Source organism: Cervus elaphus, chromosome 15 (genome assembly GCF_910594005.1).
Source record: "Cervus elaphus chromosome 15, mCerEla1.1, whole genome shotgun sequence".
NCBI lineage: Eukaryota > Metazoa > Chordata > Mammalia > Artiodactyla > Cervidae > Cervus > Cervus elaphus.
This window is the reverse complement of record NC_057829.1, coordinates 74,060,207-74,087,943: the sequence shown is the minus strand read 5'-3', so window position 1 is coordinate 74,087,943 and position 27,737 is coordinate 74,060,207. Positions and strand designations below refer to the sequence as shown.

Genomic DNA, 27,737 nt, shown 5'->3' with positions numbered 1-27,737 from the left:
AGATGGTTTCATGTAACCAGAAACAGGAAGCTCTGAGCCTGGGAATCACCCTCTAGAGATGGAAATCCACAGAGGGGAGGGGGCGGTGGGGTATAGTATTTTGCCAGCAAAGACTTCTCTGAAATCCCAGTGTCTGGGTCTGCACCGAGTCTGGCACTGCCTTCGGGTGACCTCAGGGCAGGCAGGGGCCCTGGACTTTCCAAGCAACTATCATCTCTTTGCTGCTGCTCCTGAGACGCCTCACCCCATCAGTCCCCAGCCAGCAGCCAGAATATGGTTCCAAACAAAAACCCTCTGATCACTTTCATCCTCTGCTCCAAATCCCTCCAGTGGCTCTGCATTGCCCTCGAGATGAATCTTTCCAGGTGGCTGTGTGGTCTGGCCCAACCCTCTCCAGCCTCTGGGCCCTCCTGTCCGTCTCTCAGGACATGCGGTCCAAGCAGGGTGGACTTCTTTTAGTGACCTGAACAAATGGCGCTCCTCTCTCAGCCCCAGCCCCTTTGCCAGACCCACCTGCCCATCCCTCTGCTCTCATCCAGGGGTCGCTTCTCTAGGCCCCTCCCCTGACACCTAGCCCAGGCCAGGCTCCCCTCAGTGAGTCCCTGTCTCCCGCCTTTGTCAACCTGCTTACCACTCCCCTGTACCCACTTAATATCTGTCTTTCCCTCAAAAGAAGAAGTTCCGCGAGGTCAAGACCCTAATTATCTTACCACTCTGTCCCCAGCCCCAAGCACGAATGGAGCGCTATCAGTGGTCTTCGTTTGGGAACAGCTCCAAAACATCGTTGTTGAGTGAATGAATGAATGGAGAAAGGAATCTATCATGCATTAAAACTCTCAGTGCCTCCTCTGAGGTTTGTCATTGTTGTTGTTTAGTCATGAAGTCGTGTCCAACTCTCTGCGACCCCATGGACTGTAGCCTGCCAGGCTCCTCTGTCCATGGAATTCTCCAGGCAACAATACTAGAGTGGGTTGCTGCTTTCTCCTCCAGGGGATCTTCCCGACCCAGGGAATGAACCTGTGTCTTCTACATGGGCAGACAGATTCTTTACCTCTGAGCCACTGGGGAAGCCACCTCTGGGGCTAATGGCATGAAAAAGAATCCTGAAGGTGTGTATCTGTGAGCAGGAAGGCTAAGGGGTACCCTCAGGAGCTGGGTAAGGAACAGCCAGATCCCCAGTGTACCCAGGGCACACACAGATGGGGTCACTGACCTGGGCCAGCGCCCACCCCTCCTCACCAAGGCCCCAGTCTGCTGGTCATCACTGCCAGGCAGCCCGGTGTCTGCTTCTTGGCCTCCTAAGCTGGGCCTCACAGGCATGAGGACCGTCTATAGAGAACTTAGGTCAAAGGGTGGCTGCAGCTCTCTCTCACCTGATGGGCCCGCTGGCAGGCGTGTGGGTCTGTGTGTCTGTGTGTGTGCCTGGTCTGATCTGCTCATAACAACCCCGATATACACCCTCCCATCCACGAAGTCGGGGAGGAAGGAGGGCCTCTGAGTTTTCCTTCGACATCTGCCCAGCGGCCCACAGAGCTGGCCATGGACACAGTGAAGAAGCTGGGTGCTGGCCTCCCTCCAGCCTGTTTCCCCAAGAGTGGCATCGCTCAGACTTTCTCAGACAGCGGGTTCTGTGCTGGATGGTGCCTACCTACCCTGTGACTACCGCCTCTGCTGTTGCCCACCTGCTCTGAGCCCTGGGCGGCGGCCGGTGTGAGTACCCGGGTTGAGGGCAGAGGAGGTGCTATCCCGCAGGCTCTCTCCCTGCCCACCAGCTACGTGACCCTGACCAATGGCACCTTCCAGACATCCTCCCTGCAAACTGCAACTCTAATATTTGAGTTACAGCCCTCTCCCCTCAGCACCCCCCCACCCCCCCACCGGCTCCTGACAGCTCCAGGGTGTGTCTCCGCTTCTCGGTGGTTTCACCCAGCTGTGCCTTGTACTAACAGAGTGCCCTCTTAACCCCTCACCACTTACCTTCTCAGTGAACCATCTTGTTTTTCTCAGATGCAAATTTCAAAGAGGGCCAAGTTCCTGCCCTTGAGCCGAACTGAAAGAGCCTGACAGGCCTCTCCCAATGGCCTTCCACACCCTCCTGAGCTCCCTGGGGTCAGACACCCTTCCACGGAGGACAGGACAGCCCGCTGCTAAGGAAACTGCAAAGAACCAGTGCCGGCCTCTCCAGAATGGCCCACCCCTCCTCCCAGCCTCCTCCTCTGGCTCAGCTCCACTGCTTGGTAGGGGAGCGGGACTGCAGCGTGGGGGGCGAGGGTGAAGTGGGGGGCCTCATTTAAGGCGAGGACAGCAGAGAGCAGAGACGGCAATTCACAGACGCTTAAAACCCATCAACAGAAAAGTCTGCTGAGACCCCTCAGCCCAGCAAGATCCAACAAGTGTTTCTGCACATACCATTCACTGAGATGCTCCATAAAAAAAATGAAATTCTGCAGTCCAGGGAGCTTGGGAAACCTAACACACCATATCATCTCCTCTCCGAGAATCACAACCCACACTGGCATAGTCAAGACAGAAGACCAAAAGAAAAAGTACCTGTTAAAGATTGGTTTTTGTTTTTGCTTTCTTTCTGGCCACACTGCACGTGGGATCTTAGTTCCCTGATCAGGAATCGAAACCTCGCCCCTCGCATTGGAAGCGTGGAGCCTTAACCACTGAACCCCCAAGGAAGCCTTGAAAAGGTACCTGTTGTTAAAGGTCACTGAACCAGCATTTCATCAGCTATTAATAGATGATGTGGATGGATAAAGAGGCTAATGATAGATGGGAGATAGAGACTGAGATTAATTTTTATAGTTATATAAGTACAATGAAACAGTTTTAAACAGCAGGGATCCAGACCAACCATTTTCATTTTATAAATGAAGTCATGGGGGTTCAGAAAAGCTTTTACCCAAGGTCACACCACTGGTAAAAGGTGAAGACAGCACTGGAACCCAGGCCTCCTGATGCCTAGTCCAGGCTTTTTCCAACAGGTCCTATTTCCTTTTTTTGCTTGACTCTAAACCCCAGGATTTCTGGTAATCAAAGAGATTGATGCTATTTTCAAGACAGACCCTGGTGTTTGTGATTAAGCTCAGTGACTTCACGGCTTCCCTTGCAGGCATGCCCTCTGCTGAGGAAGGCGCCCTTTCCTGCATCCCAGACTCAGGGTCAACCGCAGGGGGTGGCAGGGCCCAGGGCAGAGGCCTGCAGGTGAGGATGACATTGAGCCCTGACTCTGGATAACGGATCCTGCCACCCTGGCGGCTCACACAGTGAAGATATCCGCCTGCAGTGCGGGAGACCTGGATTTGATCCCTGGGTTGAGAAGATTTCCTGGAAGAGAGCATGGCAACCCACTCCAGTATTCTTGCCTGAAGAATCCCCATGGACAGAGGAGCCTGGCGGACTACAGTCCATGGGGTCGCAAAGAGTCAGACATGACTAAGCGACTAAACAAAAAACAAAAACAAAAAACAATCTTTAATAGGTACTTTTTCTTTAGGTCTTCTCAGAGTCTTGGCTAGGCCAGGGTGGACTGTGATTCTCCGATTCACACACTCAGCTTGAGTTTGGGAAGTGGGCTTCCTGACAGGTGTCCCCAAATGGGAACAGACATTTGACAGGACATCCCCAGGGATGAAGTTGGAGACACAAAATCTGGGGCCTGACTTAGGCCTCGGGGTATTATATAGGCCTGGCACTGTTCCACGGGACTCAGCTGCTAGAACCAGAGCTGCCTTCCCACCCGCCCTCCTTCAGCCTACGTCTTGGCGTCTCTGAGCTCCTGCATCTTACTCTCTGAGCCCCCAACCACAGCCATCTCTCCCACACCGCACACTCACAGCACAGAGGTGTGTGTGTGTGTGTGTGTGTGTGCACGCGCTCACTCAGTTGTCAGATTCTTTGCAATCCTATGGACTATAGCCCGCCAGGCTTCTCTGTCTATGGGATTTTTCCGGCAAGAATATTGGAGTGGGTAGCCATTTCCTCCTCCGGGGAGCTTCCTGACCCAGGGATCGAACCCACATCTCTTGCATTGGTAGGTGGATTCTTTACCACTGAGTCACCAAGGAAGGGGCTGCCAATGCAGGAGACCCGGGTTCAAACGCTGGTCTGGGAAGATCCCCTGCAGAAGGGAATGGCAACCCACTCCAGTATCCTTGCCGCGGAGAATTCCATGGACAGAAGAGCCTGGTAGGCTACAGTCCATGAGGTCACAAAGAGTCAGACATAACTTGGTGACTAAATACATACACACCAGGGAAAACCCTCCTCCAGTCCTTTAGCAGAAAAGAAATTGAACTGAGACTTTCAGGAAAGACAGACCCCTGGGGCTTAGGCTCAAAGGAGGCTGCCCTCCCCCAACTCCAGGCATTTAGTGGGAGTGAATCTGGCAAGACATGCTTCAGAGCCCAAAGCCAGTGGCTTTTGGTGCCCCAGCCAAAGTCACATAAAATAGAAGACAAAAACAAATCCAGGTAATCAGGATCAGATTTACACCGGAAGCCCTACACAGACAGGCTTATCTCCTTGTCTTTAGACTGAGATCCTCGAATGCCCTCCCCCACCCCAGACCTTTCGGACTGAGGGCTTGAGGCCTCTGCAGCAAACAGCGGTGACCCCAGCATCCTAGCCTCGGCTCCAGCCCTCTCTCCCCTCCCTTCCCCAGACCCCATCCATCTCTGGGGCTTCTCTGCTGCTGGGGTGGGGCAGGGAGGGCCTGCCCTCTGTGGCTCTAGTGCCCACACTTCCCCTTTCTCAGGGAGCAGGGCACTTCCCTGAAGACAGAGCAGTTAACTGCAAACAGTTTTTGTTATCTGCCCCTGTGTCTGGGACACACAGCCCAGTCTGGGGGCCTGTTGGGCTGGCCTGTTGTTTGCCTTTGGGGCACTGGGTGCCTTGAGCAAGCCGGGAGAGAGAAGGAGGCTGCTGTGGGGATAGGCAGCGGGGCACAGCCCCAGACTGGGCAGCCTTGGTGCCAAAGGCCGTGGCTTCTGAAGCTCCAGGCAAGGGTCACTGGAGCCAAATGCCTGTCCACTGTCTTCAGAGTCAGAGCATCTGACGCTGGAGGATTCTCCCTCCCACCTCTAATAAAATCCCTCAGAAACATGGTCTTCCTTCTTCCAGGCCCCTCAAAGCCCAGATCCCTTCTAAAGGCTCTGCACCCTCCCGCCCCTGCATACCTACCCTGACCCCTGCGCTGTGCTGCGCTGAGTCACTCAGTCATGTCTGACTCTTTGCGACCTTGTGGACTGTAGCCCACCAGGCTCCTCTGTCCATGGGGATTCTCCAGGCAAGAATACTGGAGTGGGTTGTCATGCTCTCCTCCAGGAGATCTTCGCAACTCAGGGATTGAACCCAGGTCTCCCGCATTGCAGGCAGATTCTTTACCACCTGAATCACCAGGGAAGCCCAAGAACACTGGAGTGGGTAGCCTATCCCTTCTCCAGGGGATCTTCCCGACTCAGGAATTGAACTGGGGCCTTCTGCATTGCAGGCAGGCTCTTTACCAGCTGAGCTATGAAGGAAGCACACCCTCACCCCACCCCCACCCCAGAAAAGTTAATAAGGAGATATTGCAGGTGCTGCCCAAGGGGAATACCTGGAGGTGAACTGACGATCTGCTCCTGGGGCATCCAGAGCTGGGCTGCACATGTGTTGTAGGTGACTGGTCTTACAAACCCATCTCCCCCCGAACTTGGACCTGTGGCTTGGGATTGCCTCTCAGACCCAGCTCCTGGGACGGTGGCTCTCCCTCACCAGCACAGCCTTTTATGATAAACACATGAGAACTCTTGATATTCCACTCTTGGTCAGTTGCTTCCAACAGAAGGTCACCCAGAGCTGAGGGACCCTGAGCAGGTCACTTCCTCTAAGAAGATGAGGGGTTGAATTCCTGATTTCTAGACCCTTCCAGCTTCAAAGTGCCATCACCATAACCACAGGGCAAGGGTCTTAAACCCTCCTAGACATCGGGACAGAACTCAGTATTATAGGAATGCAACAGGAATCTGACCTTTGGCCAGAGACAACTCAACTGATCAAATAATATGTGGTTATGTTTAGGTTTATATCACAATTGCTTCATATACCATGCATGCATGCTAAGCCGCTTCAGTCATGTCTGACCCTGCGACCCTATGGATTGTAGCCCACCAGGCTCCTCTGTCCATGGGATTCTCCAGGCAAGAATCCTGGAGTGGATTGCCATGCCCTCTTCCAGGGGATCTTCCCAACCCAGGGATCGAACCCTTGTCTCAGGCATCTCCTGCATTGGCAGGCGGGTTATTTACCACTAGCATCACCTGGGAAGCCTATACCATACTATGGGCTATGTACCACATGTTGTATATCATTACATTGTTAGGTCTGGTACACATTTTGGAGTATATGGCATAATTTGTGCATCTACCACACTTGGGGGATGTATACATTTTGAGGGATAACACACATAAGGGCATAAAGACACTGCAGCATGCACATGCTTTGTGTGCATCTACACACTCGGAATATATCCAGTGATCTGTAGATAAAGCACACCTTGTAAGAGACTCCACTGCTGGGAGCATTCTGCAAAGTCTTAGTGATATAACTCTGGCAAGACCCTGGATAAAGAGTACAGACCCTAAGACCTGATCACCCTGCATGCAGTACACTCCCTCTACTGTGGTTAACCTGGAACAAATCTCTTGCCCTCTGAGACTCAGTTTTTTTCACCTGTTAAATGGGGATCTTAACAGTATCTACCTCATAGGCTTTGGGGGACAATTAAATGAAACAGAGCTTATAACAGACTTACCATCACATCTGGCAAAGAAGAAACACATGATAAATGGCAGCTTTGTTACTGCTTGGCCTTTTAAAAGTGTTTTATAATGCATAAGTATTTTTTTATTTCAAATATACATAAATTCAGATGTTTCCAGAGTCTTAATGCTTTTGAAAACTCAGATAACAGACAGACCATTTAATTCATATTTATTTCACATTTGATCTGTAAACTTTTTATTTAAAAAAATCCACTGTCATTAGCAACATGTGCTGACATTAATTTTTCTTTAGTGAAATATGAGCTCCGGCCTTAAAGAGTCTCTGTCTAAAACATAGGGCAACTTGGGTGTAAACAAGGTCTCCGCCCTTCTCCCTTGACTTTGGGAGTTTATCAATGACTTGATCTCAACCAGAAAAACAGGGAGGAAAAATGGACAACACTTTGATACTTAAGAGCTCTTGGGGCAGGAACTGTACAGTTGGGCAGGCCCATTTGTCTCTTCAAACTGTTTACTTTGGGCAAATTGTATCAGGTTTGCTTCTTCCACATAATTTCCACTTCTCAGTGTCTAAAAACAGCAGGTAAAAGATTTCCCACAGTCAGCACTCTGAGGGAGGGAGTGGTAACACATACATCCAAGATGGAAACATAGGTACTTTTCAAGCAGTGGCCCCAGGGGATGGGAGGAAGGGGACACTGGAAAGAGGTTTTAAAGTGCGGTACTGGAGTGAAAAAGGGTGCATCCGAGAATGATGGCTTTATACATAGGGCTGCTGCGAGGCAGAAAGGTTCATTTACTTCTGTCTTGGTCCATCCTTGTAATATTTACATAGGACAAGGCAATTATGCTGTTAGGCACAGGGGTGGGGAAATGGACAGAAATCTTTTCCCCCTCAGGAAATCTCAACCCAAGTCCAGTCCCAAGGGACAGTCACCAGTTGCTGGTGAAAAGGACACAGAGAGGGTAATGACACCAGGAAAGGGCTCACTTTGCAAAGAGGCTTGCCCTGAACTAGACACAATGTGTCTGCCTGGAGGGCATCTCCAGTAGCCAGGATTCAGACATCAAAAGCCAAGAGACATTTGAGACCCCCCAACCCCAAGTACTATCAAAAATAGTGTATATTTACAAGGGGGGATGGGAGGGCCCGCAGGGCTGCCCTGAGCATTTGTTTAAAAATAAGAGTTGGGGAAGCGGAGAGCAATTAGCCAGCGCTGGGTAACCCCCACCCCCACACCATCTGTTAACCCTTTGGGAGTCATCCATCCCCTCTGGGCTCTCGTGCTTGCTCTGAACGACTGTGACAGCTGGGCCCAGGGGAGGTGAAAATACTTTTAGGAAACAATACTGAGTTGGGGCTGCCCAAGAACCCAGGAAGATGGCTCTGAGTGAGGAGCTGCCCTAACAATAATGAGGGGGTTGGAATGGGGAGTATGGCCCTCCCAAGCCAGTACTTTCTCAGGTAGGAGAGCGCAGATGCCCGCAAGAAGCGGCAGAGCCATCCTGGGGCCAAGAAACTCGGAACAGGCAGGACCCAGGTTTCGGCAGGACCACGTAGACGCGCCCCCTGGATCCCAGCTGCCTGCAGTCAGCGCAAGTCTGTTCTCGGGGCGCGCGGACTCCGCACTCACACGATCCGCTTCCTGTCCCCCCGGCAGAGGATCTTCTTGAAGGCGCGGCGGAAGTCGTGATTGAAGATGGTGTAGATGACCGGGTTCAGCGAGCTGTTGCAGTAGCCGAACCAGAAGAAGAACTTGAAGAGCGTGGGGGGCACGGGGCAGCCGATGGCCGTGAGCGTGTAGGTGAAGAAGAAGGGGAACCAGCACACCACGAACACGCCGATGACCACCGCCAGCACGAAGGTGAAGCGCTTCTCGCGATTCTGCCGCCCGCGCCAGCGCGACGCCTTGGCGCCCGCGCCAGAGCGCTCCTCCGCCGGCCCGGCCGCGGGTGCCCCCGGCCCCGTCGCCCCCGGCCCGCGCCGCGGCAGGCTGTCCCCGGGCTTCACCTGGCTCGCCCGGGCCTTGCCCTTGGCCCGGGGCCCGCGCTCCGACCTGCGGGACCCCGGGGGCCGCTCGGCGTGCTCAGACGAGGAGCTCTCCTCTAGGTCCAGCGCGTCGGCGTCAGGCGGCCCTGCGGGCGCGGGCTCTCCCGGGGCACCATTGAGCTGGACCTGCAGCGACGCGACCTCGGCGCCCACGGGGCCCACGCCGCCGCGCTCCGGGCCCAGGCCGTTGGGCCTGCGCTCGGCGCCCCCCGGCAGCGCGGCGGCGGTGGCATCGGGACCCCGGCGACTGGGCGGCACGCGGGTGCGGCGCTTGGCGATTTGGTAGATGCGCACATAGACCAGGATCATGATCAGGCAGGGCGCGAAGAAGGAGCCGATGCTCGACGAGATGACGTACCACTTCTGGTTGTTGATCTCACAGCGCGGTTCGGCGGACGGCTGGCCACTCCTGCCTCTCTTCTTCTCGATGGAGATGAGCGGGGGGAAGGAGATGACGGCCGAGATGACCCACACCGTGACGATGATGGCCTTGATGCGGCGTGGCGTGCGCTTCAGGTTGTACTCTATGGCCTGGGTGATGGACCAGTAACGGTCCAGGCTGATGGCGCACAGGTGCACGATGGAGGACGTGCAGAAGAGCACGTCGAGCGCCAGGTAGGTCTCACACCACGCCTTGCCGAAGTACCAGTAGCCCATGACCTCGTTGGCCAGCGAGAAAGGGATGACAAGCGTGGCCACCAGGATGTCCGCCGAAGCCAGAGACACCAGAAAGAGATTCTGGGGCGCCTTGAGCGCGCGACTTGTGAACACAGCAATGATGACAAGCACGTTACCGAACACCGTGAACAGCATGAGCAGGCCAGCCAGGCACACCAGCGTCAGCGTCACCTGCAGGGAGTAGGGGGTGGCCCGGGCGCCGCCCCCCGGGGCCTCGGTCCCGTTCCAGCTCGCGTTGCCCGCGTCCGGCTGCAGGGAGCCCATGGGCGCGAAGCTGCCCTCGGCCAGCGGCTGCTCCTGGCGGAACATGAACGCGGGTGCCCGCTCGCCTGGGCCTGCTGCCAGCTGCCTTCCGGCCCGGTGCCCCTGGGTCCTCCTCTTCCTCTCGCGCCTCGGTCGCCCCGCCGCGCCTCACATGGAGAAGGGGCCTCAGGGAGGCCGGGCCCCGAGCTGACGGACCGCTAGAGGCCCATGGGCCCGGCTCCGGCGAACCGCACCCGGTCCGCGCGCTTCGGGCGCTCGGGGTCGGCGCCTTCTCGCTCCCAGCTCCTAGATACAGCCAAGTTTTATTTCTAAGCGGCGGGAGAGAGTAGGTCGAACTGATGGGGAAAGAGAGATTTATTCTTCAAGAAGAGAGAACAAAAATCATCGGTGGCCTGATGACTTGGAAAGATAACAGGAAATTAAATATATGTTTCTATATCTTTGACTCTTGAGCCTGAGCGAAAGCAAGAGGTCTTACCGTGTGCGGGGCCCGCCCCCAACCCGGGAGGCAGGCGAGGGGTGCTGATGCTGGCTTGGGGTCTCGTGTCTCTCTCCTTACATCTCCGAAGCGAACACCGATACTCTCGCTTCCCCCAGACGCGGCGGGGCCGGCGGGGCCCGGGTTAGGGCCACGGTGCGGGCTCTGCCGCCTCTCGGAGCGTCGCGGGACTTCCAAAGTTGAGTGCCCTGCTGGGGCTGGGGCGCAGCGCGCGGAGCTCGGAGGCGGCGGCGGCGGCGGGATGAGGGGTGTGGGGGCCGCATGAAGGCGCCCCCGTCCTCAGGCGGACCCGGGCTGGTGGGCGATCGGCCCTCTAGGAGCCGGGACCGAGGCAGGAGGTCTCCTGGGCGTCGGCCCGGCGAGCTTCGGGCGCTGAGCGCGACGGGACAGGCTGGGGTCCGAGGATAGCGTGAGTTTGGGCAGGAGAGCAGGGCAGGGGAGAGAAGGTGCTGGGGGTGGCCGGGCGGCGGCGCGCCGGCTGCTGGGCGTCTGCACTGAAGCCCGGGCCGCTGCTTCTCCGCCGCACTAGCCGTGGACTGGTTTTATAGCCCCAGGATCAAGCCGGCGTTGCTGAGCAGCCGGCGTCAGCCCCCACGTGGGAAGCCGACCCTCCCCCGCCCCTTGCACCTCCCCTCCGCGGGTCTAGCGCCCTAGCCCAGCGCGGGACCCACTGGAACCCTGCCCCCCTGGCGAGATGGGCCCTTTGGGGAGGCGGATACCCCGAGCGAGGGATTTAAAGGGCGTGCCCGGGGCGTGCCTGCTGGGAATTGGCCAAGCATCTCTGGGCGCGCCGAGCAAAACACATTGGGCACCCGGGAGTGGCCACATCGAGCTGAGTGGGACTTGGGAGGAAAGGGTGTTGAGGTCCCCCGGATGAATCGGGAGAAGCAATCACCGGTACAGGTCGCATCCGGAGCAACCCCGCCCTGGGCCGGGCCACACTTTTCCTGCAAGTGCTCCTGACGGCCGGGCGAGTGGGGCTGGTGAGAGGAAGGCGCACGTTGGGATCCAACCCCTGGGGCGGAAAGGGAGGCACCCCCCCCCCCACGCGGAGTGGGCTCCGCCAGAGTTAAGAACTCCACTGTGGGGAGAAGCGGCCATTTGTGGACCCAGCTGCAGAGCTGCTGCGAGACCCGAGCAGCCTGGGTCTGAACCGGCGCCCCCTAGACCACGGTGAGGAGGGGTCCTGGAGCGGAGGCGGCGCGCGGCGGCAGCGCGAGGGCGCACTGACACCTGCCGGCCGCAGGCGGGCACCGCTGCGAGTCCACCCGCCGGCGCCCGGAGCCTACTCCCGCCCCTGAGACTGCCTTCTCTCATCTCAGGACAAGTTTGGGTCCAAGCTCGGGGACAGAGAACCGATTTTTTTATTGCACTCTGTCATGTTGCAGAAATCTTCCTAACGCATACATTCTTGTGTGGCTACCCTCTCCCCGGCGAGAGTGAGGCTTGGTCTGATGAAGACATCAGGAAGAGGGCTCTGCAGGCATCAGAGCCCAGAGCTGGCAGCCCACCCTGCCGGTACAGGGAAACCCACGCTTCCCGCAGATCCCGGAGGCCTGGATCCTGCCTGGCTGGATGCTCTGCTCTGGTCTTCTCTGAACCATTGTGTCTTTGTTGAGGCCGAAAGCTAGACTTCATCCTCCACCACATCCGCATTTCAGATGCAGGCACACCAGCCTTTCAGTAAGAGGAGGATGCTGACCAAGAGAAGAGAGAATGTTTTCCACGTTCCCTCTGATAGGAATAGAATGGAGAGGGGGTGAGTGCAGCGTTCCTCTGCATGCTCGGTGTCCTGAGATAGATTTTAACGGTTGCTAGAGTACCGGCTTGTATTGTGTTATCTGCACTTTTCAAATAAACAGTAGACAGTTTTAAGGGCAAGGCCCAGGAGGATAGGAACTGTCAGCAGGAGAGAGATTAGACCTAAAGAAAAGTTATCTTATTTAAGGGCCTACTAAACCAAAATACCTTGTGTAGTCAATCAAGCTGGAAGTTCCAAGGATGGAACAGATTGTTTCTCTGCCCAGTAGGGTTCAGGCTCAGGACTGAGGACTAAATTAAGGACCTTGAGCATCAAGGCTGAGCATCACCTTCAACACCAGCTGATGTCTACAGCCTCCACCAGTGATACAGGCCAGGGATACAGTAATTGATGTGGTTGCTCTTGATGTATAGTCCTGAAGTCTGTGTTTTTCAAAGTACTTCACAGGTGTTTCCTGCAACCATTCCTCCAACTGGATGACCTCCCTTTCCAGATTTAATTCTGAAGAGCCTTTCTAATCTGCTTTTCTGGAGCATCTGAAGAAAGTTAAGGCAATCTTTTCTCCCTCTGTTAAGTCCATTTTCCATCTTCTAACCAAGTCTCAGCTCTGTATCTCCTGAGAGAAGAGATATGGAGACATTGCATGAGGCTCTTGGAAATGTGGTCACACTCACCTTTGCACAGAAACTAGGAGCCCCAGACCTCAAGTATGAATGCTAAGAGAGAGAAGCATCAAAGCCCATGGCAATCTGGGCTTCACTGTGTTGTTCACAGACCTTAGGGCCCGAGTTTTCATAGACCATCACCGCCTATTTCCACACCAGCTGCTGACACATATCTCTCCTTCCCATCTCATTTCAGAAGCAAAAAGGGAAATGAAAATAGAGGCCACAGGGCTTTCTTTTCTTGGAATCTCTGCTGCTAGCCTGCGTATAACATTTCATGTCATGTTTTCTAAATGCTTCCCAAACAGCCAGTCAGCAGCCAGTCAGCTTCTTAATTCCTGGGTTTGGAGTCTTTTCTCCTAAAATGGAAACAGGCTTTTCAAGGAGCTAGGGTCTTGGAGGCCAATTCAGGACAATTATTAATAATAATGATAGCTGCCTTTTGTTGAGTTCCTAGTACACAATATGTCCAGGGCTAGCTAGAGAGCCTCTTTATATGCAGAGTTCTTCCTCTTAACATATGTGTTTGTCTCTCAGTCGTGTCCGACTCTTTGCGACCCCATGAGCTGTAGCTCGCCAGGCTCCTCTGTCCATGGAATTCTCCAGGCAAGAATACTGGAATGGGTTGCCATTCCCTTCTCCAGGGAATCTTCCTAACCCAGGGATCAATCCTGGGTCTCCCACATTGCAGGCAGATTCTTAACCGTCTGAGCCACCAGGGTAACACATGTATCTATCACCAAAAGCTCTGGCTCCTTAATTTGACACTCAGTGTCAGTATCTCTGAGCTTTAAGAGGCTATGTAGATGCTATTAGTTTTTTGATAGAAGATTTAGTGCTGCGCTTGCTGATTGAGACAGCACTTAGCAGAGAGATGTCCACAAAGACAATAGTTTCTATCCAGGCCTTTATATCTGCATTGCTTGGGAAGGTGAAATAGACTTACTAGTGCTCCACCAAGGTAATTTTGATTCATCAGGGCTGTGATGGAATGCAGACTGTGTATTTTAACAAACCTCCTTAGGAGATGCTAACATGCATACTCAGTGAAGATTCCCTGCTCTAAGTAATAAATACTAAATCTCATTGGGGGCAGCAGTGATGAGCAGTTGCCTTGGTGGGGGCATAAAAGTGGTGTCCAAGGAAGGGGGAGCTGCCAAGGATGGGCTCCAGATTGAGAATAACTGTCCTGGTTCTTCTGGGTCAGCCAGGAGGGTGTCATATTCTTTCAGGGACCAGAGGCATCACAAACAGTTGAGAGCCACTGTAAAGATGGAAGTTGACATTCCTGGCCTGAGGAGAAGTCAGTCTAGGGCACACAAATGGGGGTCCACTATTATTTCTACTATTAATAAAAATACATACTACAGAGGATCTGAATAGACAATTTTCCAAAGACAGCATACAAAATGGGCAGCAGGCACGTGAAAAGATGCTCAACATCACTAATTATCAGAGAAATGCAAATCAAAACCACATTGACTATCACCTCACACTGGTCAGAATGCCATTCTCAAAGTCTACAAACAATAAATGCTAGAGAGAATATCTAAAAAAGGGAATCTTCCTACACTTTTGGCGGGAATGGAAATTGGTACAACCACTATGGAGAACAGTAAGGAGGCTCCTTAAAAAGTTAAAATAGGACTACCATATGACCTGGCAATCCCACTCCTGAGCATATATCTGGAACAAAAACATAATTTGAAAAGATAATGTACCCCAATGTTCACTGCAGTGCTATCTACAATAGCCAGGACATGGACACAATCTAAATATCCATCAACAGAGGGATGGACAAAGACGTGGTACATATACACAGTGGACTATTACTCAGACGTAGAAAAGAATGAAATAACGCCATTTGCATAAACACGGATGGACCTAGAGATGATCATACTAAGTGAAGTAAGTCAGGCAAAGGAAACAAATATCATTTGATATCACGTATCACTTACATGTGGAATCTAATTTTTTAAATTATATAAATGAACTTATTTACAAAACAGAAACAGGAAAAAAAAAGCTTGTGGTTACCAAAGGGGAAATGTGGGGGGGGGGTGTATAAATTATGTGTATTAATATATACATATTACCATATATAATATAGATAACCAACAAGGACTTACTGTATAGCATAGGGAACTCTATTCAGTATTCTGTAATAACCTGTATGGGAAAATAATTTGAAAAAGAATGAACATATGTATATGTATAACTGAATCACTATGCTATATACCTTAAACTAACACAACATGGCAAATCAACTATACTCCAATAAAATTTATACATATATTTATATATCATATATGTATATATTACATATATTATATATTTAATATGTAATTTACCATGATTTATCAGGTTGTATTGGTTTCAGGCATATAGCATAATGGGCTTCCCTGGTGGCTTAGACAGTAAAGAATCCACCTGCAATGCAGGAGACCCGGGTCTGACCCCTGGGTCGGGAAGATCCCGTGGAGAAGGGAATGGCTACCCACTCCAATATTCTTGCCTAGAGAATGCCATGGACAGAGAAGCCTGGTGGGCTACAGTCCATGAGGTCGCAAAGAGTTGCACACAGCTGAGCAACTAATACTTTCACTTTTTCATATAGCATAATGATTCATGGCAGCATTACTTACAATAGTCAAGATATGGAAGCAACCTAAGTACCCATCAATAGATGAATGGATAAAGAAGATTTTATATATATAATAGATATATGTATATAATGGAATATTACTTATCCATAAAGAAATCTTGCCATTTGTGACAACACTGAGGGATCCTGAAGATATTATGCTAAGTGAAATCAGTGAAAAATAAATTTTGCATGATTTCGCTTATAAGTTGAATCTAAAAAACAAATGTATAAACATAACAGAAACAGTTATAGATACGGAGAACAAACAGGTGGTTGTCAGAGGGAAGGGGCTGGAGGAGGAGAAAAATAGGTGAGGGAGATTTAGAGGTTCAGACTTTCCAGCTACAAAATGATTCACTGGTATGAAATGTACAGTGTGGGGAATTTAGTGAATAATAGTGTAATATCTTTGTATAGTACATGGTAGCTAGATTTATTATGATGATCATTTTGAAAAGTATAGAAATACTGAATCACCATGTTGTAAAACAGGAACTATCGTAGCATTGTAGGTCAGTTATACTTAAAAAACAAACTCATAGGAAACGTGATTAGAGTTGTGGTTACCAGAGATGGGGTAGAGAGAGATTGGATGAAGACATTTAGAAAGTACAAACTTCCAGTTATAAGATAGATAAGTACTAGGGATGTGCAACATGAGAAATATTGAACTGCTGCATGTTATGTATGAAAGTTGCTGAGAGTAAATCCTAAGAGTTCTCATCATAAGGAAAATTTTTTTCTATTTCTTTAATTTTATACCTGTATGAGATGATGGATGTTCATCAAACTTATTATAATATTTTCATGATGTATGTAAGTCAAATTATTATGCTGTACATCTTAAATATAAACAGTGCTATATGTCAATTATATCTCAATAAAACTGTATCAATAAATACTGTTCATTAGCACTGACCCCATATCAGGCACAATGCTGAGCAGTTTATATACTCTATATTATTTTATGTAATTCCCAAGACCACCCTTTACTGTAGAGGTTATTATCTGCCTTGACAGATGGGGAAAATAAGGCTCGGAGAGGCTAAGCAGACAGCCTAGCTAATAGAGAACAGGATCAGATGTGGACCTTGCGTTTCCTGATTATAAGCCCAGTGAACTTCCTGTGTCCCTTTCTGGGAACCTCTCCCTCCACCACCCTGACAAAGCAGAACCTGCAGAGGTTTATCAGAAGTGAGAGCACCATCGGCCTGGCCCATCCTCCCTGTCTCCCTGTCCTCCCAGTTCATCTGTGGCTACTGGAGCAGGACAGTACAAGGCAAGACATGTTCCTTTGTCCCACCTCTGATGCCTGCAGTACTGGAGGAAACGTCAGGCACACTGCACAAGACTGAGCATTCCCCAACCTGAGGGAGAGCTCTCTGGCCGTGAAGCCCAGGAACAACTGGCCTCCCCTTGGTAGAATCAACTGCTCCTTCTCATGGGGCCCAGACATATTTTCTCCAGAGTTCGGGTGAGCCTTCATTGCCCAAGTGCACCTGTTCTAGTAAATGGCAACCCACTCCACTATTCTTGCCTGGAAAATCCCAAGAACAGAGGAGCCTGGTGGGCTACAGTCCATGGGCTGCAAGAGTTGGACACAACTGAGAGACTAAACCTATCTACCTAGTAAGGGGAAGCTATTCATCTTGGCATTCCCCTAGCATACCTAAAACAGGCTTTTTAACCATCAAGTTTATGCCACCCACCCCTTGGGGATCCAACAGGACTCAGGAAGGACCTAGGCATTTACTTGTAGTTTTAACAAATACCCAAGTAATACAATAAATACCAAAATGTAAGACGCACTGGCATAGATATTTGATAAGTATTTGTATGATGAATGAAGAAAAGAAGTTGTGAATGAATGGATACAATTTAAAACTAAGCTACCCAAAATATAAGAGGTCCAAAAGACAGTGGCTAGATTCCAAAATTAGGATTTAGTTATCTTAACTAGTTTGAGATAAAAAACATAGATGCTCTCATTTTCTATCTCTAGCTCTATCTCCCTTTCTATCTATATTTTTTTCTGAAAAGGAACACTTAAGTAGTGGAAGATTATGTATTTATGACTACCAGTCAGGCAAATTACCAATACATGTAATTTAGCTTATACTAAATTATCTGTTTGTCCTGGAATTACATCTATAATTAAAGTGCCAGGTAACATTAAAATTCTTCTTGTGTGTGTGCATGTGTGTTCAGTCGCTCAGTCGCGTCTGATTCTTTCCGACCCCGTGGACTATAGCCTGCCAGGCTCCTCTGTCCATGGGATTCTCCAGGCATGAATACTGGAGTGGGTTGCCATTTCCTCTTCCAGGGGATCTTTCCAGCCCAGGGATTGAACCTGCATCTCCCATGTCTCCTGTATTGCAGACAGATTCTTTACCACTGAGCCATGGGGGATTTCATCTAAAAAAAGAGCCAGAAAACTGGATTGGAGATGATATTAATAGCTTATGACTATTTTTTGAAGACTAGGAAAAAACTACATCCTCATTAGCTTGGACTCCCAGGTTCTCACAAATCAAAGCTCAGACACACAAACACAGGCCACACACCCATGCATATGGACCATATGGGCACACACACTCACCCATCTGAAAATGATGAGCAGGTGGGGAACACAGTGTTCCCATTGCTGCCCATGCCCCACACACAACTGGAACCAAATGCTGCAATCAATTACTAACATCTGTCAAGTCACTGCATTGCTGACATGGTGGCAGGGAGGAGGGGCTGGCAGTCACTAGAAAAAAATCTATTGCTTCCTCTGAGCTATTATTTAATTCTTCCACTTTCTTGCTGCCAGTGCTGGAGCTCTTTGCAAGCACATTGTTCCTGAAGGTGAATGGAAGCCAAAAGAAAAGCATCACCTCCAAGAGTGTTGTTGGAAGGAGTGGCCTTATTTACCACCTTCCGTGTTTCTCATCACTGACTGTTAGATGCATCCTGCTATTCCCATGGAAACAAGTGCAAAGTCCGAGCATCACCTTCATCTTTTTTTTCCCCTAAGGTGCTAGCCCATCCTGCCTCCACCTAGATGAAGCCAAGTGATTTCTGCCCCTACTGGGCCCTCTGGCCAGGACCCAAGATAATAGTCTGTGCCAGGATCACCTCTATCTTAAGAATGCCCAGAAAGGTTGGGCTCTCATCTGGATCTTTGCTGCTGCCGACCTTGCAAGATATATGTGCGTTTCCACTAAAAATTGACTGCTGAGGGTTGTGCACACACATGAAACTTACCATTATTACCTCCTGAGTTTTCCAGGTCAGTCCTCGCAAATAACGCTCTTTCCCACCACATTCAGGTGAGTTATCTTGCCTGCTTTGTCCAGAAGCATAAGAAAAAGCACACTTGAATCAGTTATGGCGAGTGATGGCTATTTATGGCACGTGATGTCTATTTATGGCACAACAGGTGAGCTAGAGCCTCTGGCCCTTGGGGATAATGGAGATATTTGTGACCAACCTTAATAACTTTTAAACTAACATTCATTAACCTAATTAAGTAAAGTGAATCACCTTTCACATTTTCACAAAGAAACCATGGAAACCCCATGAACACACACATACACCACACACACACACTGTTTAAAAGGTAATCTGGTCGTTCTGCTCCCTGGAAATGATTTCTTTTTTCCATTCTCTCTAGTTAATGATACCAGCAAAGCACAAGCTTTTCCCTCCTAAAGGGGCCCCTGCCAGCCAGCTCCAGGGAGTGAAGTCATTAGGAATTCGGGCTTTGGAGTAATATAAACCTGGCTCTGGTCCTGCTTCTGTCACTTAATAACTGTATTAACTTACTTAACTTTCTGGACCTTGGTTTTCTCATGCAGAAATGGGGGAAATAGTAATAAGCATCTCAGGCATGCTCTTAAGTGAATGTTTATTAAATGAATACCTGGAAAATATATAACACAATGTTCAGTATTTAATAGATGCATTGTTGTTGTTCAGTCACTAAGTCATGTCTGACTCTTTGTGAACCCATGGACTGCAGCACACCAAGCTTCCCTAGATGCTTGACACACATTAAATATATTTGTTTATTTGGCAAAACTTTCTCCTTTATTAACCTGATTTTTCCTCAGACAGATGCAAAGATATTTGAAGATCTGCCACTTAAAGTTTGATAGTTAATAAATTGGTGTGAAAAATAAGAATTAAAAACTAAATAAAAGTAGGGAAATGTGACTTCACATTTTAACAGGTATTTATCCCTTTTTGTATATGTGAACAGCCAGGAATGGGGAGAAAGTCCCTTGCCTTAAGACTAAACCAAACTGAAAATCTTCTGCACAGCAAAGAAAACCATCAACAAAATGAAATAGCAACCTGCAGAATGGGAGGATATATTTGCAACTCATATATCTGATAAGGGGCTAATATGCAAAATATATAAAGAATCCATGCAACAAAAATTTAAATAAATAATCCAATTTGTTTAAATGCACAGAGGGGATAAATAGACAACTTTCCAAAGAAGACATACAGATGAACAACAAGTATGAGAAAAGGTGCTCAAAATCACTAGTCATCAGGGAAATGCAAATCAAAACTACAATGAGGTATCACCTCACACCTGTTATAATGACTGTTATCAAAAAAGAAAAGAAAGGGAACCCTTGTGCACTGCTGATAGGAATGTAAATTAGTGTAGCCACTATGGAAAAAAGTATGAAGGTTCCTCAAAATATGAAAAATCAAACTGCATGTGATTCAACAATGCTGCTTCTGAGTAAAACACTAACTCAAAAAGATAGATGCACCCTCACATTCACTGCAGGATTATTTACAAAAGCAAGATATGGAAACAATCTGTGTCCCTCAATAGATCAATGGATTAAAAAAAAAAAGTGGTACGTATATACAATGGAATACTACTCAGTCATAAACAATGAAAGAAATCTTGCCATTTGTGACAACATGGATGGACCCTTACAGCATTACAGTACTAAGTAAAATATGTCAGAGAGAGAAAGACAAATACCATATGATCTCACGTATTCATGTGGAATCTAAAGAAAATTCAAGCAAACAAACAAAAACCAAGTGCATAGCTACAGAGAACAGATTGGTGGTTACCAGATATGAGGAATAAGGGGTGAACAAAACGGGTGAATGGCAAAGGGTACAAACTTTCAGTTATAAAGTAAGTCAGTCATGATATGGAACTGGCACAAAAAATAGAAATGTAGATCAATGGAGCAGGATAGAAAACCCAGAAAAAAACCCAGGCATCTCTGGTCAGTTAATCTGTGACAGAGGAGGCAAGACTAACAATGTTGAAAAGACAGTCTTTTCAACAAACGATGCTGGAAAAACTGGACAGCTACATGTAAAAAAAGAAGAAGAAATTAGATCATTCTTTAACACCATACACAAAAACAAGCTCAAAATGGATTAAAGACCTAAATGTGACACTGGACACTATAAAATTCCTAAAGGAAAACATAAGCAGAACACTTTCTGATATAAATCAGAGCAATATTTTTTTCAATCTGTCTCCCAGAAAAATGAAAATAAAAATAAATGGGGCCTACTTAAACTCAAAAGCTTTTGCACAGCAAAGAAATAATAAACAAAATGAAAAGACAACTCACAGGTTGGGAGAAAATGATGTGACATACGAGAGATTAGTCTCCAAAATTTACAAACGGCTCAAGATGCTTAGCTCATTTCACACGCGAGCAAGGTAATGCTCAAAATCCTTCAACCTAGGTTTCAGCAATATGTGGTGAACTGAGAACTTCCAGATGGTCAAGCTGGATTTAGAAAAGGCAGAGGAACCAGAGATCAAATTGCCAATATCTGTTGGATCATAGAAAAAGCAAGGGAATTCCAGAAAAGCATCTACTCTGTTGCATTGACTATGCGAAAGCCTGTTGACTTTTCCAACAAACTGAAAAATTCTTAAGAGATGGGAATACCAGACCATCTTACCTGCCTTCTGAGAGACCTGTATGCAGGTCAAGAAGAAACAGTCAAAACCGGACAAGGAACAACGGACTGGTTGAAAATTGGTAAAGGAGTACGTCAAGGCTGTATATTGTCACCCTGCTTATTTCACTTATGTGCAGGTACATCATGAGAAACATTGGGCTGGAGGAAGCACAAGCTAGAATCAAGACTGCCAGGAGAAATATCAACAACTTCAGATATGCAGATGACACCACCCTAATGGCAGAAAGTGAAGAGGAACTAAAGAGTTTCCTGATGAAGGTCAAAGAGGAGAGTGAAAGAGTTGGCTTAAAACTCAACATTCAAAAAACTAAGACCATGGCATCTGGTCCCATCACTTCATGGCAAATAAAAATGGAAACAGTGGCACATTTTATTATCTTAGGCTCCAAGATCACTGTAGACAATGACTGCAGCCTTGAAATTAAAAGATGCTTGCTCCTTGGAAGAAAACCTATGACAAATCTAGACAATATATTAAAAAGCAGAGACATCGCTTTAACAACAAAGGTCCATACAGTCAAAGCTATGGACTTTTTAGTGGTTATGGATAGATGTGAGCTCCTGCTGCTGCTGCTGCTGCTAAGTCGCTTCAGTCATGTCCGACTCTGTGCGGCCCTATAGACTGCAGCCCACCAGGTTCCTCTGTCCTTGGCATTCTCCAGGCAAGAATACTGGAGTGGGTTGCCATTTCCTTCTCCAATGGATGTGAGAGCTGGACCATAAAGAAGGCTGAGTACCGAAGAATTGATGCTTTCGAACTGTGATGCTGAAGAAGACTCTTGCAAGTCTCTTGGACAGCAAGGAGATCAAACCAGTCAATCCTAAAGGAAAACAGTCCTGAATATTCATTGGAAGGACTGATGCTGAAGCTGAAGCTCCCTCCAATACTTTGGCCACCTGATGAGAAGAGCTGACTCATTGGAAAAGACCCTGATGTTGGGAAACATTGAGGTCAGGAGGAGAAGGGGGGCTACAGAGGATAAGATATTTGGATGGCATCATCAACTCAATGGATATGAGTTTGAGCAAACTCTGGGAGATAGTGAAGGACACTGAAGCCTGGCATGCTGTAGTCCATGGGATCGCAAAAGATCACACATGACTTGGCAACTCAACAATGCCTCTTTACCTCTGATAATTTTCCTTGCTCTCGTTTGTTTTGTCTGAAATTAATACAGTTACTCCAACTTTGACTAGTATTAGCATGGTATATCTTTCTCCATCTTTTGCCTTTAATCTTTATGTATTTTGATATTTATAGTGTTTCTTGTAGGTAACATATATTTGGTCTTAAAAATCTACTGTGACAATCGCTTTTCACTGGCAGTTGAACTGATCATTGATATAGTTGAATTAATATCTAACTTCATTACCATTTTTCTGTCTTCCATGCCTTTTCTGCCTTTTATGCTTTGAATGGAGCATTTTATGATTCCATATTCTCTTAACATATTAAGCATATATTTAACTTTTTTAGCTGTCAACCTACTGTTTGCAATATTTATTTAAAACTAATCCAAGTTCCATTTCAAATAACACATATCACTTAATGGGTAAGGCAAGTGCTTTATACTAGAGTATTTCCAATTCCTCTCTCTCACCCCTTATACATAATATTGCTGCCATTTCTCTTATCCATAATCTATAGTCTCCAAATATATTATTGGAACCATTATGTTAAATCAGTGAAGAAAAATGAAAGATTTTACCTTCATTTATTCCTTAATGCTCTTCCTTTGTGTAGATTGTTTCTGACCTATATTACTTTCCTTCTCCCTTAAGAATTTCTTTTAGTAATTCTTGCAAGGGAAGTCCATTGGTGACAAATTCCCTAAATTTTAGTTTGTATAAAGGTATTTCTTCTTTTGAAGGATAATATCAGATACTACAGAATTCTCGGTGTTTTTTTTTTTTTTTTCTTCTTCCCCTCAACACAGAAAGTATTTTCCTCTACTCCCTTTTGCATGGTTTTGAAACCCAGTCTGATGCAATTCCTTCTCCTTGCTCTTCCAGGGCTAAAGTGTTTTTTCCCTCTGGCTTCTTTCAAATCTTTTTTCACTTTTGCTGCTGCTGCTAGGTCGTTTCAGTCGTGTCTGACTCTGCGCAACCCCATAGACAGAAGACCACCAGGCTCCCCCGTCCCTGAGATTCTCCAGGCAAGAACACTGGACCGGGTTGCCATTTCCTTCTCCAATGCATGAAAGTGAAAAGTGAAAGTGAAGTCACTCAGTCATGTCCAACTCTTAGCAACCCCATGGACAGCAGCCTACCAGGTTCCTCCGTCCATGGGATTTTCCAGGCAAGAGTACTGGAGTGGGTTGCCATTGCCTTCTCCGCTTTACTTTTGATTTTCCTGTAATTTGAATATGCTATGCATAGGTAAAAATTTGAGGATATTTATCCTGTTTGGGGGTGGGGGGGCTTCCTAAGTGACTCAGTGGTAATGCAGGAACTATAGGAGATGAGGGTTTAGTTCATTTCCTTCAGGGGCTCTTCCTGACAAATGGCAACCCACTCCAAGTCTTTTTGCTGGGATGTTCTCTCGGCTTCCTGGATCTGTACTTCAGTGTCTGACATTAAATTTGGGAAATTCTCAGTCATTATTGCTTAAACATGTTTCTTCTTTTTCTTCTCCTTCTGGTATTCCTACTACATGTACATCATACTTTTTGTAATCTGATCGTCTTCCTCTGACTTTTCATTTGAAATATTTTTAATGGCATATTTTCAAGCTCACTGCTTATTTCCTAAATGGTGTCATCTGCTGAGCTATCAAAGGCATTCTTCATTTATTTTCATTTCTAGCATTTTAAAAATTCTTAAAATTTCCATCTCTGCTTACATTACCCCTATTTCTTGCACAGTCTATTTTTTCCATCAGTCTTTTGCATATTAATCATTAAATTCCTGGTCTGATGATTCCAGCATCCCTGTGATATCTGAATCTGGTTCTGATGATTGTTCTGGCTCAAGAATCTCTTTTAGTATGCCTTGTCATTTTGTTGAAAGCTAGACATATGTATTGGGTAAAAGGAACGGATGTAAACGTGCCTTCAGTAATGTGGTGCTAAGACAGGGGGAAGGGAAGGGCTCCACAGCCCTGTGCATAGGCCCACCTTTGAGTGAGCTTGTGATCCTAGGGCATGACCAAGAAATACTTAGTTCTACTCTGCCCCACTACCCCCTCCACCAACTCCAGTGGGACAGAAGGCTAGAGTTAGGTATTTCCATTCCCACATGAGAAGAGCTAGAGGGACCTACAGTTGGCTATTTCTCTTCCCCAAGAACAGTCAGGCCCTTATAAAACCCCAGAGATTAGCCTCTGGTAAACAGTTTCTCTTGAGGGCTGGACTTGTTAGGAACAAAAATGCTCAGTACATTTCAAAATGGCTAGTTTTTAATCTCCCCCATGCTAGAAGTATAAAGAGATTCTTCCCCAGTCTTCACTGTGAGAACCTGTTAGAGCTTCTCGAGGAAGAAATTCAAGTGTGGGAACCCCTTTAGACTGGGCCACATCAAGGGTTTTAATTCTCAAGGCTTGCCCATGCTGAGCCATCAGCAATTCATCAATTACAGTTTGCACTGGTTTCCATGGAAATTTACTCATGGATTTCTGCTCTGGTAATTGTGATTAACTGTATCCACTCAGCTCTCCGATTTGGGGGGCAGCAAATTTCCCTGTGATCTCAACACTCTGAGACAAATCTAGTAAGAGTTGTTTTCGGTTTGTTTCGCTTTGCATTTGTTGTTAGGACATTGTGAAAACTTCCAAGTTCCTTACATGCAGGACCAGAAAACAGAATTTTGGTTGTTTTATGTGTGTTTGTGTGTGTGTGTTTTATGGCATATATCAACCTCTAATATAATAGAAGTTTTACCATGTTCACCACTTGCCTTAAGCCAGTAGAACCTAAGTTTCATTTCCTGTGGTGTTTTTTTCACTAATATATCCTGCACCTACATTAGTGATTGGCATGTTAGTGAGTACTCAAACATTTGCTGACTGAATGTCCACCATTTCTTCAAATCCAAGTCTAGGGTATAGAAAAACAAAGGAACTTGAACACAGAATCCTCCATCAACCACACCACAAAAGCTAACTGTAAGAACTTTAATTTGGATTTATACCTTGCAGGCTACCTGGATTTAGTGGTCTTGGAAGCAAATGAAATGTGGTTGTAACACCTGTCACTCCATTGTTCCCTTAGATTCATTTAAACTTATCAGGATGGCTAGCCAGAAAGCCACATTTCTTAGTTATTACTCACAGAGCTCCAAACATTCAGCTCTCAGAAAGCTAAATCTAGAAAGGATAAATGTGTTCACAGATAAGCATACAACATCACAAAGTCAACATGATTAAGAGTCAAAAGAACACTGTATTAGTAGAGGTAGTCCCTAGTTCCACTGCGATACATATTAGTTGACTTAACAACCTCTTTGGGTTTGGTTTATCTTTAAAATAGGTAATGTCTTACCTACCTGAAAGGGACGGTCCCTGTAATTTCTTTGAACCCCCAACTCTAAAGCCATTAATCCTTTGCTTTGTCCAAAACAAATATTTTGTAATATTCACCTAAGATCAATATGAAAGATTACCTACACAAAAACAGTATCAGTTAAGTATATAAATTACACATTACACACTTAAGTCTGGCACTTTGCTTGTGGCTTGTATCCTACATTTGGTTTAAAAAGATGAGAGTGTGGGACTCAATCTAAATTGGTCAAAATTCTGACTTACAATGTATGATTTTTCACATTAGTAGATTCTAATGGAGAAAAAAAATGTTTGATTTGGCTTTCTTACACATTATAGACAAAGTCTGGCACTGTTTGTGGCTTGTATCCTACATTTGGTTTAAAAGGATGAGAAGAAAAGGAACTCAATCTAAACCATTCAAAATTCTGTTATAGTGTATGATTTTTCAAATTAGCAAATTCTTAGTGGAGGAAAAAAAATGTTTGATTTGGCTTTCACCTGCTTAACCTGTGTAAATCAAGGCCTCACTTTACCAGCTTTCACTTGAGGAACCAATTTCAACTGGGGTGGCGCAGATGATGTGGTTAATGGGGAGCTGAGTAGGAAAAAAACCAACTAAGAAATTAGAAGACCCGGGCCCTAATTTCAATGTTGACCTGACACTCACAATGTATAACTCATTTAATTAATTACCTTGGATATTCCTTCATCTTGAAAATAAAGATAACGGAGTCATATTTACATAAAAGCCAAAGAACAGCAAGGGAATAATGAAATTAGCTTACTTAAAAGTGACAACAAACTTATCCTTACACCCAAGTATAACCAGAACCAAGAAAGTGGGAAACATGATTACCAATGTTATTAAGATACAGAAGCTGAATCCTCAATAAAATTGAATCCTCAAAATATTCATAGCCCATGGAATTGTAGTAATTCAAATTATTTTAAGATTCACTGCTGGATAAATAATAGCAGAGAAAAGTTATAAAATAACTGCCATGGCAGTTTGGTGTAAGCAAAATCTTTTTGACATTAAAACTTGTTTTAAAGATTTTCCTTGAAAGAATTATTTGTATGTTTTACACCATGGAATATTACTCAGCCGTTAAAAAGAATTCATTTGAATCAGTTCTAATGAGATGGATGAAACTGGAGCCCATTATACAGAGTGAAGTAAGCCAGAAAGATAAAGATCATTACAGTATACTAACACATATATGTGGAATTTAGAAAGATGGTAATGATAACCCTATATGCAAAACAGAAAAAGAGACACAGATGTACAGAACAGACTTTTGGACTCTGTGGGAGAAGGCGAGGGTGGGATGTTTCAAGAGAACAGCATGTATATTATCTATGGTGAAACACATCACCAGCCCAGGTGGGATGCATGAGACAAGTGCTCGGGCCTGGTGCACTGGGAAGACCCAGAGGAATCGGGTGGAGAGGGAGGTGGGAGGGGGTATCGGGATGGGGAATACATGTAACTTCATGGCTGATTCATGTCAATGTATGACAAAACCCACTGCAATGTTGTGAAGTAATTAGCCTCCAACTAATAAAAATTTTAAAAAATTAAAAAAAATAAAAAGAAAATATTTTTAAAAGCTGGTGTTTGCTACCTGGTATTCAAGCTGGAGAAATGTAATCTTGATGAAGAGTGAGTGGGCTGTGTGTGTGTGTGTGTTTAAGTGCACGTGTGTATGCATATAAAATTTTAAAAGTACACCTTAATACTCCTGTATCTCACCTATGATAGCATCTAATGAATGTAGTTAAGATGAATTATGTCTTTCATAAGACATAATTGGGAAAAGTAATGTAGGCTCTTACTGTAGAAAAACCACAAAAGTAGAGAAGTTTTGCTTTTTGTTTTCATCTGCAATCCAAATTAGGAGTTACTTAAGAGTTCTTGACTGTACAGGGTTCAAGTTGACATCAAATAT

General features: G+C 46.7%; 1 protein-coding gene and 1 long non-coding RNA gene across 2 annotated transcripts; both read right to left on the bottom strand.

The window, feature by feature from the left end:
- Positions 1-6,961: 6,961 nt before the first annotated feature.
- ADRA2A (adrenoceptor alpha 2A) lies at positions 6,962-10,953 on the bottom strand. The gene is made up of 2 exons (XM_043926552.1): positions 10,241-10,953; positions 6,962-10,097 (listed from the first exon to the last, which is right to left on the bottom strand). Exon 2 carries the CDS (start codon positions 9,805-9,807, stop codon positions 8,401-8,403), a length of 1,407 nt encoding a protein of 468 aa, XP_043782487.1. The 5' UTR covers positions 9,808-10,097; positions 10,241-10,953; the 3' UTR covers positions 6,962-8,400.
- Positions 10,954-11,636: 683 nt separating this feature from the next.
- Positions 11,637-23,445, bottom strand: LOC122709492. The gene is made up of 3 exons (XR_006345530.1): positions 23,015-23,445; positions 18,585-18,663; positions 11,637-12,639 (listed from the first exon to the last, which is right to left on the bottom strand). It is a non-coding gene; the product is annotated as an uncharacterized LOC122709492 (long non-coding RNA).
- Between the last annotated feature and the right edge of the window lie 4,292 nt (positions 23,446-27,737).